Source organism: Gorilla gorilla, chromosome 4 (assembly GCF_029281585.2).
Source record: "Gorilla gorilla gorilla isolate KB3781 chromosome 4, NHGRI_mGorGor1-v2.1_pri, whole genome shotgun sequence".
In the NCBI taxonomy this organism is placed as follows: domain Eukaryota; kingdom Metazoa; phylum Chordata; class Mammalia; order Primates; family Hominidae; genus Gorilla; species Gorilla gorilla.
The window spans coordinates 147,985,383-148,000,405 of record NC_073228.2 but is presented as its reverse complement, the minus strand read 5'-3'; the positions used below and the strand labels follow the sequence as shown (position 1 = coordinate 148,000,405).

Sequence of the window (15,023 nt, the reverse complement as noted above, 5' to 3'; positions counted from 1 at the left end):
ATCTAATGGCTAGAGATTAGGGATGCTACTGCTAAGCATCATGCACAGGGCAGCCCCCAATAAAGAATCATCCTGACTCAAAATGTTAATAATACTGAAGTTCAGAGCTCGATTTTCATCTTTCCTCAGACCATGCTTCCCAGATCTTGCACACATTGTTCTCTTTGCCTAAAATATTCAGGCTATTTTCCCTTATCCTCCTTTACCGTTGCCCTTTCCTCTCTTTTCTGGTCTTCTCTAACTCCCACTCACCCTTTGATAACCCTCTTATAGTGGCTTTACAGACTCTTCTTCCCAGATGAATGTTACTCTTTCAAAGAATTATGGAACACTAAAGAATATTAGTAGCAATTTCACATGCATTTGTATGTGTTCGATTACCCCTCTCCACCACCAACTCCAGGTGGGTAGATGTCACCTAGCTTATATTTACCACAGTATCCCCAGCAGCTAGCACAGAATGAATGAATACTTAATAGCTTCACTTACAAAAGGGAAATAGGGTAACCATCTCATTAGGTTGTAAAGATTAAATAATACATACAAACACTTTAGCACAGTGCTTGAATCACAGTAAATGCTGACACCGAGGCATTGTAGGCATTGTAGTGTGTGGACAGGAGACGGGACTCCGTCTGTCTCATTTTAGCGCCTCCCAGTCTTCCTCCATCACCTCGGTCTGAGAAACTCCTCCTCCTACCTACGAGTAAGCAGCAATTGCTACGCCTGCGCTTTCCTGGTTCCACCCCTAACCAGGCTGCCGGAAGCACTTTCCTCTTTCGCACGGGCCAGCCGCAGGTTGGGTAGATACTGCGCAAGCTCCATACTCGTGTCTCCTCCTCCCGCCCACCGGTGCCCAACCTGCTAACACGCCTGCGCGAGCGGGCGTGCCCCGGAAGCAGTTCTTTGGCCCTGTGACACGTAGCAACGGGGCTGGTTCAGGGTCTGAAACAGAGTTTGGGGGTTGTTTGGCACTAGTGAAGCTACTGCCTTTGCCGCCAGCGCAGCCTCAGAGTTTGGTGAGTGACCCAGGCCCGTGGCACAGTGTTCAGCTTCTCTCCACACCCGTGCAAATGGGCTTGTTGCCGTCTTTCGGCGCCGCGCCCTGGTCCTTTCGCTCAGACCCTCGCTCTCATTCAAGCCCTTGCCCTGACGCGGTCCCCTGCACCTCAGGCGCGACCTTCCAGATTCTGCACTTTCCTGGCAGGCCGCAGGCCTTATTTTGCAAGGAAGCAGTCGCGTTGTCAGCTGTAAAGCCCAGTCCTAAGGTGAAAAATCATCTTTGTTGTTATTGATATTTTAGACCGCTTATAGAACCACAACTCCCACGACCTCTCCCCTAATGGAAGGCATATCAGCTCCTTAAGGTGGAGTTGTCTTACTGGGCCGCAACTTAAAAGAATAGACATTTTCTTACTCTCTCTCCGCTACCGCCCTTCAAATGCTGCGTACTTTCCGCCCCCATCCCCCCTCCGAATTACTGAAAAAATATTTGTTGTGTTTGTATTTGCTTAAGCAGACTGCCAGGAACGAATTCAGTAGAACCTTGGGCATAAGGAATATTTGCCATTTCTCTTTTATTACAGATTATTTGCAATGTCAGGCTTTGAAAACTTAAACACGGATTTCTACCAGACCAGTTACAGCATCGATGATCAGTCACAGCAGTCCTATGATTATGGAGGAAGTGGAGGACCCTATAGCAAGTAACTTTTCATCTTTGGCAATTAATTTAGTCTACATTGCAGTGAAAACACATATTTAGAATATTTGGTTTTGCCTAAAACAATATGTGAACATGTCCTTTATCAGGAGTATGATCTTTCATGCATAATCTTCTTCCTCTAGAGAGATATGTGACACTGACTTGGCTTCGAAGGTATTGTTCTATTTAGAGTTGAGTGTCTTCTGCAGACTCTTCAGGTGTACCATGAATGGAAAAGTAGCTTGTTTGAAGAACTGTTTTCTAGTAACAGTATTTCTGTATTTAGATGATGATGGGAGCTTCAGGTACCTAGGAGATAGGCTGTTAGTTCATAGGACCAGTGAAAAATTAAAATATTTTGTTAGTAGTTAAATCAGTCCAACTCTGAGACTTTTATCAGTGCTAATTGAAAGTGCTTAGTGACATTATTTAATGATATAAGCTCCTTATTATGAATCATCAGGTGATTTTCATACAGCAGTTGATAATCATTTTTATTACTCCTCCTTACTCCTCTTTCTCAAACCCTTATGGTCAGTGCCACACGTGTTATAAGTTGCATACTGAGGAGGTTGACTCAAAGCCGTTAGCCTCTGAACATTTTTTTTAAATGATCTTTTTATAGTACCTGGTGTTTGTGACAAAAATACATGAACTGAAGGCTTCCTAGCAATCTCACCTAAGACATCATCTCCTTAGTTTCTTAGGACCCTAGAGATAATCTTATCAGCTTCGTGTCAAATAAAGGAGCTTCCTATACTAGGATTGCTTAAACTTTTTTAGATGGTTCTGGATCTCTCTGAGAATCTTATTGCAACTGGGCCTCTTTCCCATAAATACATGCATTCACTCAAACACCCAAATAAATGTGCATATATAACTTCAGACAATTCATGTGTTAAATGATGTTCATCATGGATCCCGAATTTGAAACCTAATAAAGACTGTTCCGCGATGAGGGCAGGGGAAGGTTATGTATCTGTCAGTTTGTGAGAAACATGCAATACAGGAATGTGTTTGGATTAGATTGCCCAAGAATTTAAAAAACAAAACAAAATTCAAATTCACTGTGGCTCTGTAATAGTGTCTGTCTTGGTTAGGCTATCCTTTCTAAAACATATAGTCTCTTTGAGTCTGCTTAATTTGGTATATTCTAAGGCTTTGTTTTCCCCTCTAAAACTTAACACATTTGAACAATGGGAGTGAGCATGTCAAAATACCCCGTGATTCATTTCTCTTTTCTGTTACTTAATTACATACCAATGAGGATTTATCTCTTTTGATAAATTAATGGGCAGAGTTGGAAAATTTGTATTGAGTTATTTCCATTCATTTATTTACCTAAATATGTATTTTTGGTGATTGCTCTGTGTATAGGAGAGCCAGAGTCCATCTAATAAATCCTTGCCTAAAGCAGCAACACAGCTTCAGAGAACCTGTCTCTCTATGCAGGCCTGTTTTTATCCTAATGGTTTTTATGATTAGAACTCAACAGAGCTATTCCATTTAGATTGCAGCCTACGAGATTTATCTGCCTCTGCTTTTCTTTTCTTTTCTGTCCTGTCCACGTTTGCATCACTTAAAAGGTGTGACTTACAGTCTCATTCCCTTTAACAGTCATTTCAGTTCTCCACACAGCAATTTAGATATTCTAAACAACTTGTTGCTGGTTAGCACTTATTGCTAACTGTTCTCACAGTTTCATTCCAACCAGATCATGTACCAGTAAGCATTGCTTCAGTACTAGTGATGAAGTTTTATTCTGGGTGATTATATAACCATTATTGCTATAAACTTGGGTTTATAGATGATGCCTGGGAAAACAAGAAGCCTAATGTATTAACAGTAATAAATTTGAGTTTCTGAGATTTATTTTGTAAAAACTGGACTCTTCTGTGTGTACCTTCAAGTAGATCTGCAATCTAATGACATTTTAAATGTCCATCTCCGTTAACCAAATAATATTTTGTTTGATTTGCTAATTTAGTAACAAAGATCCGCTAATAACTTTTAGCTCTCCATTGGTGAAAATCTAGGTGCAAATACCATATTACTTGCATTGTCTTTATGTTTTTAACTTGACTTGTTATTAGTACACAGTTCTGCATTTGCCATAATGAAGTCAGCTTTAACATTTTTTGGTTTCCTCTGTAGGTGTTTCACAAGTATCATTCATAGATCCATTCACCAAAAAACCAAAAACAAAAAAGTATAAAAGGCCCTTTGATCATAATCTGTTGAGTTATGTAAATGGAAAATTGGACAGGTTCCACATTGTATTCTAGATATGCTTATGAAATATATCATAATACCAAGTCACATTTTTTAAATTATGAAAGCTGTTATTTTTTTTCTTCTCTGACTTACCTGGTAGTATCTTTATGGAATATCTGAGGATTTCCATGAACTTAGGTAACCAACCCAATATGTTAAGAGGCTTTGTCTTTGTTATTGGTACAGAGTACTTATGAGAGTATTGATTTAGTATCTGCTGCTTTTCATGTTGTTTTAGCCTGTAAAGATCATGTCTGCCATACCATGTTTTAGTTTAAAACCAGCAGGAACAAGTCAGAAATTTTCCTGAATAGGTCCTGCCAGAAAAGGAAAATAGTAAAATTCTATGATATTGTCATTCTCACCTTTCCTCTTGAAGATGGAATGATGGTGCCACCTTTGAAACAATCAACTGCTTGCAGTACTTTTCTTCCTTACATGAAATTTATTGGTCTATATCAGCAACTCTCAAAATTTAGGCTGTAGACTACAGAGGGTCCTTGAGACTCTTCTGAGATTCTTTAAAGTCAAAGTTATTTTCATAACAATACTAAGATATCATATACCTTTTTAGGTATGTTAACATTTGCAGTGCTGTTGCAAAAGTATTGATTGGTAAAACTGCTGGTACCTGAGTATGAATCAAGGTAGTGGCATCAAGTTGTTCTAGTAGTCATCGTATTCTTCATCACTCTATATACTTGTTAGAGAGTTGGCAGACAGTCAATTTCATTTAAGGATTCTCTTGAGGAAGCAGTAAGAATTATCTTTTTATTAAACCCTGACCCTTTAGTACACATATTTCTTTAATATTCTTTGTGAAGAAATTTAATGTTTACTGCATACTAAAGTACAATTACTGTCTCTACGAAAAGCACCTGTGCAAGCTGAACTGGCTGTTATTTCATGAAGACCATTTTTATTTGAAAGAACAACTGATAAACTATCGTTATTCAGACTTGAGCATTTGGCAGATATTTTCTCAAAAACGAATAGGGAGCCTCACCCCAAGGAAAACAACTGACATTATGACTATAAGAATTTAAATGGGAATTAGACTAAAGGTTTTCTAAGGCTTCTCAGCTCTCATTTTTAAGAATATCTTTTAAAATAATTATTTTACATCTGTGTTTCTTAGTATATCATTAGATTAGTCCCATCAATAAGTTGGATTTTTTCAAAACATGATGGAACAGATGCTTAAAGATGTGGCTTCAGTATCCTCTTCCCTCTTGCCATTGTCACTAAAATAGCTGTGATAAGCCTTTCCCTCTAGATGCAGGGTTTGCTATAGCACATATCAAATGAGACAGTAAGTGTATAACTACTTTGAAAAATAGTACTTTGCAAAAGTACTATTCAAATGCAAAGTGTACTAAAAATCTTTTGTTACATTCAGCAAGTGCTCACAAAGCAAAAGCTTGATTTGTCCACTCTGTTTTTAAATTGATGGTTTTTCTTAAAGAGATTTGTCCGCTTGCCAAAAGTAACATACTATGAAGAGTAAAGAAGAATGATAATTCGATGGCTATCCAAATTACAGTGAAAAATTATATAACATGTATTACAAAGTCTGACATCCTAAGGTTTCATTCAGTCTTAGCCATAGATTTTATTTCATAGTGTATCTTCATATTGTATATATCCACTAAGGGAGAAAAATAGACACAATTTTTACATTTTCATTTGTTGACCTCCTAACCTTTAACAGTTTGTAAAATGCTTAGTGCTATGTAAGTGAATATTGGTACCATTAAGAATATTTTCTATAAAAATTATGATTTTTTTATTGTAGATAATAAGCTTGATCTTAGTGATCATTTCAACCATGATTTGTAAAAATTGGCAAAGTTTGTACCTGAGGAATTTCACAACTAAGGTTCTTTAGCTGTCACATGAAAATTTAGGAATTTAAGGGATATTAACTGTACAGAGTTGAAATACCTCTGAAAAATTTAACTTTCTTTCATTTATAGACAGTACGCTGGCTATGACTATTCGCAGCAAGGCCGATTTGTCCCTCCAGACATGATGCAGCCACAACAGCCATACACCGGGCAGATTTACCAGCCAACTCAGGCATATACTCCAGCTTCACCTCAGCCTTTCTATGGAAACAACTTTGAGGATGAGCCACCTTTATTAGAAGGTAAGATTTGTTGCAACACTTCATAGTGCTCAATAGTATTCAGCTGGTTAGTGAAAATTAATCTTAATTTGGAGAAATTGTCTTTTCCTTTAAAAAAATAATCGAAAAAAGTTTTCTGCTAAACAACTCATTTTAAACAGAGTATATGCGAAACCACATTGGGCCAGAGGGGACCAGATTTTTAGTAGATCTTTTAATAGTGGTAATAAAGTATGTTACTATGTCAGCATCGACTTTTACTTCAGGTTATTGACTAAATTCTGCTAGTGGAAAAAGTGAGAAGAAAAAGCGTGCTATCCATTATTCTGTGTGGAAATAAACTGGCAGAACTAGTGACATCACTAAAAAAATGGTGATTTTCAAATTGTGTTCCAAAACCTAGGAAGTGGTAGTTCTGAACATTTTTTTTTAACTAGATACTCTTTGAAAATCTAATGAAAGGTATGAACACTCTCCTCAGAAGAAATGCACACATATGCATAGAGACGTAGTTTTGTATACAGTTAAATGGGCCCCCAGGTATTCCTGAAGCCCCAGGTAAAGAACCCCTTACTGTTAACCCTTTTTGTATATTCTTTGCTATGCAGTCATACCTAAGGGATGTAATAAGTGTCTGTTTCATCAGATCCATACCCTTTTCCAGCACCAATCCAGAAATGACATATTTGTGGGATGAGCACCACATTGAAGACTGGCATAGAGAGCTCACTGAAATAATATCATCCAGGCCAGGCACAGTGTCTCAACGCCTGTAATCCCAGTACTTTGTGGGGCTGAGGCTGGAGGATCTCTTGAGGCCAGGAGACCAGCCTGAGCAACACAGCAAGACCCTGTCTCTACAAAAAAAAAAAAAAAGAAAGAAAGAAAAGAAAAAAAATAGCTCTGTGTTGTGGCGCACACCTGTGGTCCCAGCTACTCAAGAGGCTGAGGCAGGAACATCACTTTGAGTTCAGGAGTTTGAGGCTATAGTGAGCTATGATCATGCCACTGCACTCCAGCCTGGGTGACGGAAACAGACCCTATCACAATAATGATAATAATAATAATATCATCCAGTATTGCTAGATCCTTTTTTGTTGCTATGTCATTTTGTCTCTTGTTTCAGGATAGATTTTGATGAATTAAAAATAATCACAAATCCTAATTAACTTTTAAATTTTCTTTCTCTTTAGAGTTAGGTATCAATTTTGACCACATCTGGCAAAAAACACTAACAGTATTACATCCGTTAAAAGTAGCAGATGGCAGCATCATGAATGAAACTGATTTGGCAGGTCCAATGGTTTTTTGCCTTGCTTTTGGAGCCACATTGCTACTGGTAAGATTTTCATTTCAACCTTCAGGGTGCAATTAAAGAACAGCCTTTAAATTTTAAATGTTCTACCAAAAGCCGTTTTGAAACTCCGCTTTACACCTCAAGTCTTTGATGTGTTTGGAATAGTACTGAGTTGCTTGTATCTATACCTATTCATTAGTTCTCCATCTATAGTAAGTGTAGCATGTTTTAAAAATCATTTCTTTTTCTAAGAAATGATTCAATTATTAGGGGAAAAAACAAAAAGAAATAGTAAACAACAGGTATAGCTTCAGTCCCTCATTAGAATTCTGCCTTTTCAGAGTTTACTTACAGTTTTTACACTATTGCTTTTTTTTTAATGACAGCATTTTTTTAAAAATCTCTAAACCTTGGTTAATATTTTGTTCTAGTCATACTGATGATTACTTTTCTATATAATTATTTTCCCAATTTATCACCTTCCCAAGAATGTTAAGGCATATTGAAAACAGAAAAGTTGTAAAGATAATTGTTAATATTTATTTTATCTTATGTCTCTGAATTATAAGAGATAACTAATGTAATATACAGAAGATGGGATTTTTAGTCATAAGAGCTGGGCTTGAACTGAGTGCTCCTGATCAGCCCTTGGCCACATCATTTAATCCTTCAGTTTCCTCTCATAGAAAATAATCCTATCCTTCTTACCTAGCAAGATTATTTTGAAGGTGAAACAAGACAGGTTATGTGAGAACACATTGAAAAGTTAAAAACACTGTACAAGTGTGAGTTTTTTTATTACTACATGAATTAATTCATCAATGAACTCAGCTGAGCTTTTTCAAACTTCTGCATTTTTAATCAAGTATTTACAAATAATCTAATAAAAGTCCCAATAATTTTTTTTCTTAACATAATCTGTAGAGGCATTCTCCTAATTTAGTTTTTATGTGACAAAAATTGGATAAATCAATAATTTTTGAAGGCCTTTCTGTAAACTGGTTTTAGTGATAGTGTGACCTGAATACAAAGTTTGTTCACAAACTTGACTAACAGGATAATTCCAATTTAGCTAATCTTTGCAGTGCTTAAACTGTTTATTGTTGTCTTTTCTTAATCAAAGGAATGTATAAATCAGCCAATAATTTGGAAAAATAAAGAAAAAAATATCTTCCATTATATTCCTTTTGCCATTTCTTCTCTGTTCCTCACAGAACCCTGGCTTCCTGTTTATCCTGGCTTCCTTTCCCCTTGCTCCTCTAACACCCATATAAAGTGAATCATAAGATTTCTTCTTAGAAAGATTATGACTACCTCCACCAATGAGAATTAATGCTTTGGGGCATTTTTGGTGGAATTAGGTACTTTCAACTGATATAACTATTATCTAGACATTTTGAACGGCTTTCCATCTTGTCTCTAGTTTATTTGCCTAAAATCATCCAGAGTTCTTTTTAGAAATCTTACTATTTGGGGTGATTCTGCTATGCTTTTGTCTCTTTATTTGTTCACTTCTATGCCAAGCCTACACGCTAACTGGAAAATGGAGAACCAAATATCTCTGTACTTTAAAGTTACAAAGAATGTAACAAGCCAGTCTGCTCAGTCTTTTACTTCTCTACGTAAAGAATAGATAGATTAGTAGATTTTGATGCTCATGAATTATTTGCTACATGTACTGATTCAGGTGCATAAGGCCAGAAATAACTTATTTTTTGCCCTTTAACCTGTAATCTTCTTTACCCGTAGGCTGGCAAAATCCAGTTTGGCTATGTATATGGGATCAGTGCAATTGGATGTCTAGGAATGTTTTGTTTATTAAACTTAATGAGTATGACAGGTGTTTCATTTGGTTGTGTGGCAAGTGTCCTTGGATATTGTCTTCTGCCCATGATCCTACTTTCCAGCTTTGCAGTGATATTTTCTTTGCAGTAAGTACTGTTCTTTATTTTGGGGGTTGATTGACCAATTCTATATAGTAGGATTCACCTCATCTTCAGTTTGAGATAAATCACCGATTCAGCAAACATATCAGATAGTGCCTCTTGTAGTAGGGACAGTGCCAAATGGTTTTGGACAAAGAACAATGGTGATGAGAATAAATTTAAAAACCTTTATACCATCTATTTTACTCATGATCAAGAATTTGACTAGTTTTGTTTTTACTTACCATTGTCATAGTGGTAACAAATTGAACAGGGTGATTATTAAATATTACATGAAGAAGGTCAAGTCATTAGTGTTCAAATTATGCTTACCCTCTTTGATATTTTCTAGATCCCACCTAATTTCTTCAAACCATTGGACATATGCCAAATGTACGAATAATAATTAAATACTCTCTATTGGGCAGCTTTTTAACTGGAAATGAAATGTATTCTTTTTATGATAAGAGGCTGTTATCAGCCTGCGGTGTTTCTCAGATAGATGTACTTGTAAGCAGCTTTAAATATGGTGTAATTTTTAAATGATATTTTAGGTTAGCTTAAAAGGATAGGTATGGCCAGGCACAGTTGCTCACGCCTGTAATCCCAGCACTATGGGAGGCCGAGGTGGGCAGATCACCTGATGTCAGGAGTTTGAGACCAGCCTGACCAGCATGAAGAAACCCCGTCTCTACTAAAAATACAAAATTAGCTGGGCATGGTAGCACATGCCCGTGTAATCCCAGCTACTCGGGAGGCTGAGGCAGGAGAATCACTTGAACCCGGGAGGCAGAGGTTGCAGTGAGCCGAGATCGCCCCGTTGCATACTTCAGCCTGGGCAACAAAAGCAAAACTGTCTCAAAAAAAAAAAAAAAAAAAAAAAAAAAGGAAAGGTATACATTACCGCCAGTAGGGTTCCTCCTCTTGGCCACTGTGCAGATTGTCTCAATATAAAATCCTCCATGTGACTAGTGTTAGACGTTACCAGTGGTCAGGCTTTGTTACACTTTGAAAGCTGAAGTGGAGGTTTGGGAGGAGAAGAGACAAATATGTCAATTATTTGTCCAATACAAGAAATTTGGCAAGATGATGCTTTACACTATTTCTGCTTTGAATAGAAATATTTCATATTTTCAGTGTAGAAATCACTCTTATTTATTAAGAATTTATATATTCATATTTGAATTTTACAGAAGTTATTTTCTATTAAAACCCTTTTTTCAACTAGGAACAATTTTGCCTCCAAGGGGACATTTGACAATGTCTGATGGGGGGCAAGGGTGCTACTTATGTATAGAGGCCAGGGATGCTGCTGAACATTCTGACAGTGCACAGGACAGCCCCCACAACAAAGATAACATCCAGCCCAAATGTCAGTAGTGCCAAGAATGAGAGACCTTATATTTTTAAAAAGTAAAACATAGTTCTAAAAAAGCTGTTTATCACATGAAATGATTCACCATCATTGAATTTACTGTGAGGTACATTTTAGCATTTGAAAAAAAAAAAATCCTGATTATTTTTGCATATGTCTACTTGCAGATTTAAAATGTAAATTTAAAATGCTTTAGAATAGGTTATTGTAGTATTCTTACATAACTAATCTCATCTGCTTTTTTTTCTTCTCCCCCCTTTTTCCTTGTTGGTTACAGAGGAATGGTAGGAATCATTCTCACTGCTGGGATTATTGGATGGTGTAGTTTTTCTGCTTCCAAAATATTTATTTCTGCATTAGCCATGGAAGGACAGCAACTTTTAGTAGCATATCCTTGCGCTTTGTTATATGGAGTCTTTGCCCTGATTTCCGTCTTTTGAAAATTTATCTGGGATGTGGACATCAGTGGGCCAGATGTGCAAAAAGGACCTTGAACTCTTAAATTGGACCAGCAAACTGCTGCAGCGCAACTCTCATGCAGATTTACATTTGACTGTTGGAGCAATGAAAGTAAACGTGTATCTCTTGTTCATTTTTATAGAACTTTTGAATACTATATTGGATTTACCTGCAGTGTGACTAGCTTTAAATGTTTGTGTTTGTACAGATAAGAAATGCTATTTCTTTCTGGTTCCTGCAGCCATTGAAAAACCTTTTTCCTTGCAAATTATAATGTTTTTGATAGATTTTTATCAACTGTGGGAAACCAAACACAAAGCTGATAACCTTTCTTAAAAACAACCCAGTCACAGTAAAGAAGACACAAGACGGCCGGGCATGGTAGCTCACGCCTGTAATCCCAGCACTTTGGGAGGCCGAGGCGGGCGGATCACAAGGGCAGGTGATCGAGACCATCCTGGTTAACACGGTGAAACCCCGACTCTACTAAAACTACAAAAAAATTAGCTGGGCGTGGTGGCGGGCGCCTGTAGTCCCAGCTACTCAGGAGGCTGAGGCAGGAGAAAAGTGTGAACCCAGGAGGCGGAGCTTGCAGTGAGCCGAGATCACACCACTGCACTCCACACAGCCTGGGTGACAGGGCAAGACTCTGTCTCAAAAAAAAAAAAAAAGGAGACACAAGACTTACTGCAAAAATATTTTTCCAAGGATTTAGGAAAGAAAAATTGCCTTGTATTCTCAAGTCAGGTAACTCAAAGCAAAAAAGTGATCCAAATGTAGAGTATGAGTTTGCACTCCAAAAATTTGACATTACTGTAAATTATCTCATGGAATTTTTGCTAAAATTCAGAGATACGGGAAGTTCACAATCTACCTTATTGTAGACATGAAATGCGAACACTTACTTACATATTAATGTTAACTCAACCTTAGGGACCTGGAATGGTTGCATTAATGCTATAATCGTTGGATCGCCACATTTCCCAAAAATAAAAAAAAAAATCACTAACCTTTTTTAAGGAAAATATTTAAAGTTTTACAAAATTCAATATTGCAATTATCAATGTAAAGTACATTTGAATGCTTATTAAAACTTTCCCAATTAATTTTAACTGTGTTATTGAGTTTACTTTTACTAAACTATTGTTCTCTTTGTCTCTTTTTTAACTAGGCTCTGATTTTGACACCTAATTTAAGCTTTAAGAATAGAAATCAGCTAATATAGAATCAGACAGAAGGGATTAAATGAGCAGTTTGAGTTACATTATTTTATTGTATTAAATTTATTTGATTTATATTGTCATGTTCTCTTGCCAGAGAGAATCTGTAGGAAAATACTGTATCTTGTATACTGATCATTGGCTTTTTCTAGAAAAACTGTCTCTGATTCTGGACAAAGCTCAGTTATAGTTATGAGAAAGATATGGTACAGGGAGGAAAATACTGCTTTTTTTTTTTTTAAAGAGATTTTCAGACTAAATAAAAAGAAATGCCAAAATGATGTATCAGTGGTTCTTTTTTAGAACAAGTTTTCAAAGCATAAAAAGAGGTTGAGAGAAATAACATATTTATTGTTTCACATAAGTATGTTTTTCTTCATTAATCATTTGGAGAAACCCACTTGTCATTAATTTGTTTTGGGCTAGGTTTTCAAACTTACCAAATTGCTTTAAAAAAGCAATTTGGAAGGCAATTTGATAGGCTTTCCAACTTAACCAAATTTTTTATTGTAATTCTTGGATAGTATTTTTGTCTTTTTCAATTCGTCTTTTTCAATATAGTTTTTGTTAAGGCAACTGTCTTCCCTTAATATCCAAATATTGCTAATAAACGGTAGAAGATGCTTTGGAAATTAAAATTATCTAGCTGTTGGTTAGACTTAACACTGTTAATCTTCAGCCAAATATCACATATGGATCAAATTATTTTCTTTTTTGTTGTTTACCCTATCAATAACGTTTTTAGTTTAAATTATTGTAGAGATTTTTTTTTTGGTGGTTATTTTTTATTTTGCTCCAAAATAATAAGTTGCAAAGCTATTTTATGCTTAACTGTTGCTCTGTCAAACAGCTATGCAGTGGAGTTGCATTTGATGTTCTAGAGTTTGATTACATGCAGAGTCATATATAGCCAAAACTTCTCTTATCAAACTCTGTTATGTAGGCATATTTATATATACATTAAAGACTGTTGTACTGTGTCTCAAAAAGTACTATGTGGCGCTTTTTTTTTTTGTCTATCATTGGAATAGATTGGTTTCTTCAGTTAAGTACCAGGTAGATTACCTGCCTTGCTTTAGGCCCATTTTATACTAAAAGCATGCAGGTATCTTTAAACACTGGAGACACCATAGCTAAAAGCTCATCCAGTGATTGTCATTGAGGAACTGAAACTCATTGTGGGGGTAACAGACTGAAACATGCCTTATCTCCAAATACTGTACTTGTGAGTGGAGTGGCAAGTTGACTTAACACTAGTGTGTTACTCGTGCATGTATACATGCCAAGATCATGTAGTTGACTTTACATATGGAGTAAATGTATATTTTATGGCATTGCTATAATACTGTGTTTACCAATGGGTATTTTCAAGAGCTGTATAACTAGGCTTATGGAAATAGACATTCTTTTTCCAGTTATAGTTATGCAGATTATGCAAAGTTCTAGAAATCTTAAGATACTATCCTTGGATAGTGGCCACCTAATCAAAGAGAGTTTTTTAAAATGTATCTAATGACATGATTTGGTATATAATTTAGCATTGTACATTTGGTATTTTGCAAATTTGTATTTTTAACCTTAATAGGCATTGCTAAACTCAAATATGCTCCAAAGCTAGGTCAGTTGTCTCTAAAGTTAAAATTATGTGATTATGCTTGCAGTACTTACTACCTACAGAAAAAGGGAGCCTTTCTGATGTGAACTATACACTAGTTTTCTTTCACATAAATGGGAGAATTTTAAACTTTGGGTAAAGGGAAATTGTACAAGTTAAAATATTATTCTGTAGAGATGCTCTATATCATGAAGAGTTATGGGAAATCAAGGCTACATTTGCCATGCTGTTATAGAAAGCAGATCTGATGTAGTTACTCAGACAAGTTGTTTCTCTTTCTTTGTGGGAAGAAAACAAAAAAAAATTTGTATATAGCAAGTATTTAGCCTTTCATAAAGTAGTATGGAAAGTTTTCGAAACAATATAGCAGCTCTCATGGTACAGATTGTACAGTGAAGCATACTTACCAAAGACTAGCCCTGGGCCTTCCTTGAAAATACTACCTAGAGCCAGCCTCCTACCCAAACAATTCCTCATGTTAAAGCTGCCCTCACATGCTATCCACTGACTCGTTTTGTGACATGTCAAATTTCAGCTGTTATTTAGTAGCAAAAACATACTGCAGATGAGTTAATGAGAGTGTCTCTTTTTATCTTTTTAGAGTGTATTTAGGATTTAGCAGAAGCAGTGTGCCAGTAACAAGGTTTCAAGGTTTGTTGGAAACGCCTTAAGGAAGAATTGCTTCATGTGCTTTAATGAATACATAAGAATGATCTGTCATTACCCTGCCAAGCATACAGTGTTTGTTTTTATACAGTCTGAATAAAACCTAGCCTCACCACTCTCTACAATCTAGGCTATCATTACTTTGCACCCCTAACGAAGAAAGAATTAACTTTTTAAAAAATTAACTCTGCTTCTCCACCATCCAAATTATTGAAGTTTGAATTCTAGTACATTACTAATACTTGAATTTCAGTAAGTTAATTTGTTCATTAATAATTAAATATCCATTTTGTAACTGGGCAATAGGTAAAATGAAACATTAAATATTTAAATTGTCAATTTCTATGGATTGGTAGAGT

The 15,023-nt window shown here is 36.2% G+C and overlaps 2 protein-coding genes across 2 annotated transcripts in view; one reads left to right on the top strand and one right to left on the bottom strand.

The window, feature by feature from the left end:
* The window catches only part of KCTD16 (potassium channel tetramerization domain containing 16), a 314,992-nt gene extending 314,158 nt beyond the window's left edge, over nucleotides 1-834 (bottom strand). The window contains exon 1 of the mRNA XM_004042747.5: nucleotides 545-834. The gene's annotated coding sequence lies outside the window, so the exon portion shown is untranslated. The remainder of the gene's footprint in view (nucleotides 1-544) is intronic.
* Nucleotides 787-13,372, top strand: YIPF5 (Yip1 domain family member 5). Its single transcript, XM_004042749.5, has 6 exons — nucleotides 787-1,019; nucleotides 1,587-1,706; nucleotides 5,956-6,128; nucleotides 7,301-7,446; nucleotides 9,154-9,335; nucleotides 10,982-13,372. Exons 2-6 carry the CDS (start codon nucleotides 1,597-1,599, stop codon nucleotides 11,142-11,144), a joined length of 774 nt encoding a protein of 257 aa, XP_004042797.4. The 5' UTR covers nucleotides 787-1,019; nucleotides 1,587-1,596; the 3' UTR covers nucleotides 11,145-13,372.
* Nucleotides 13,373-15,023: the final 1,651 nt, after the last annotated feature.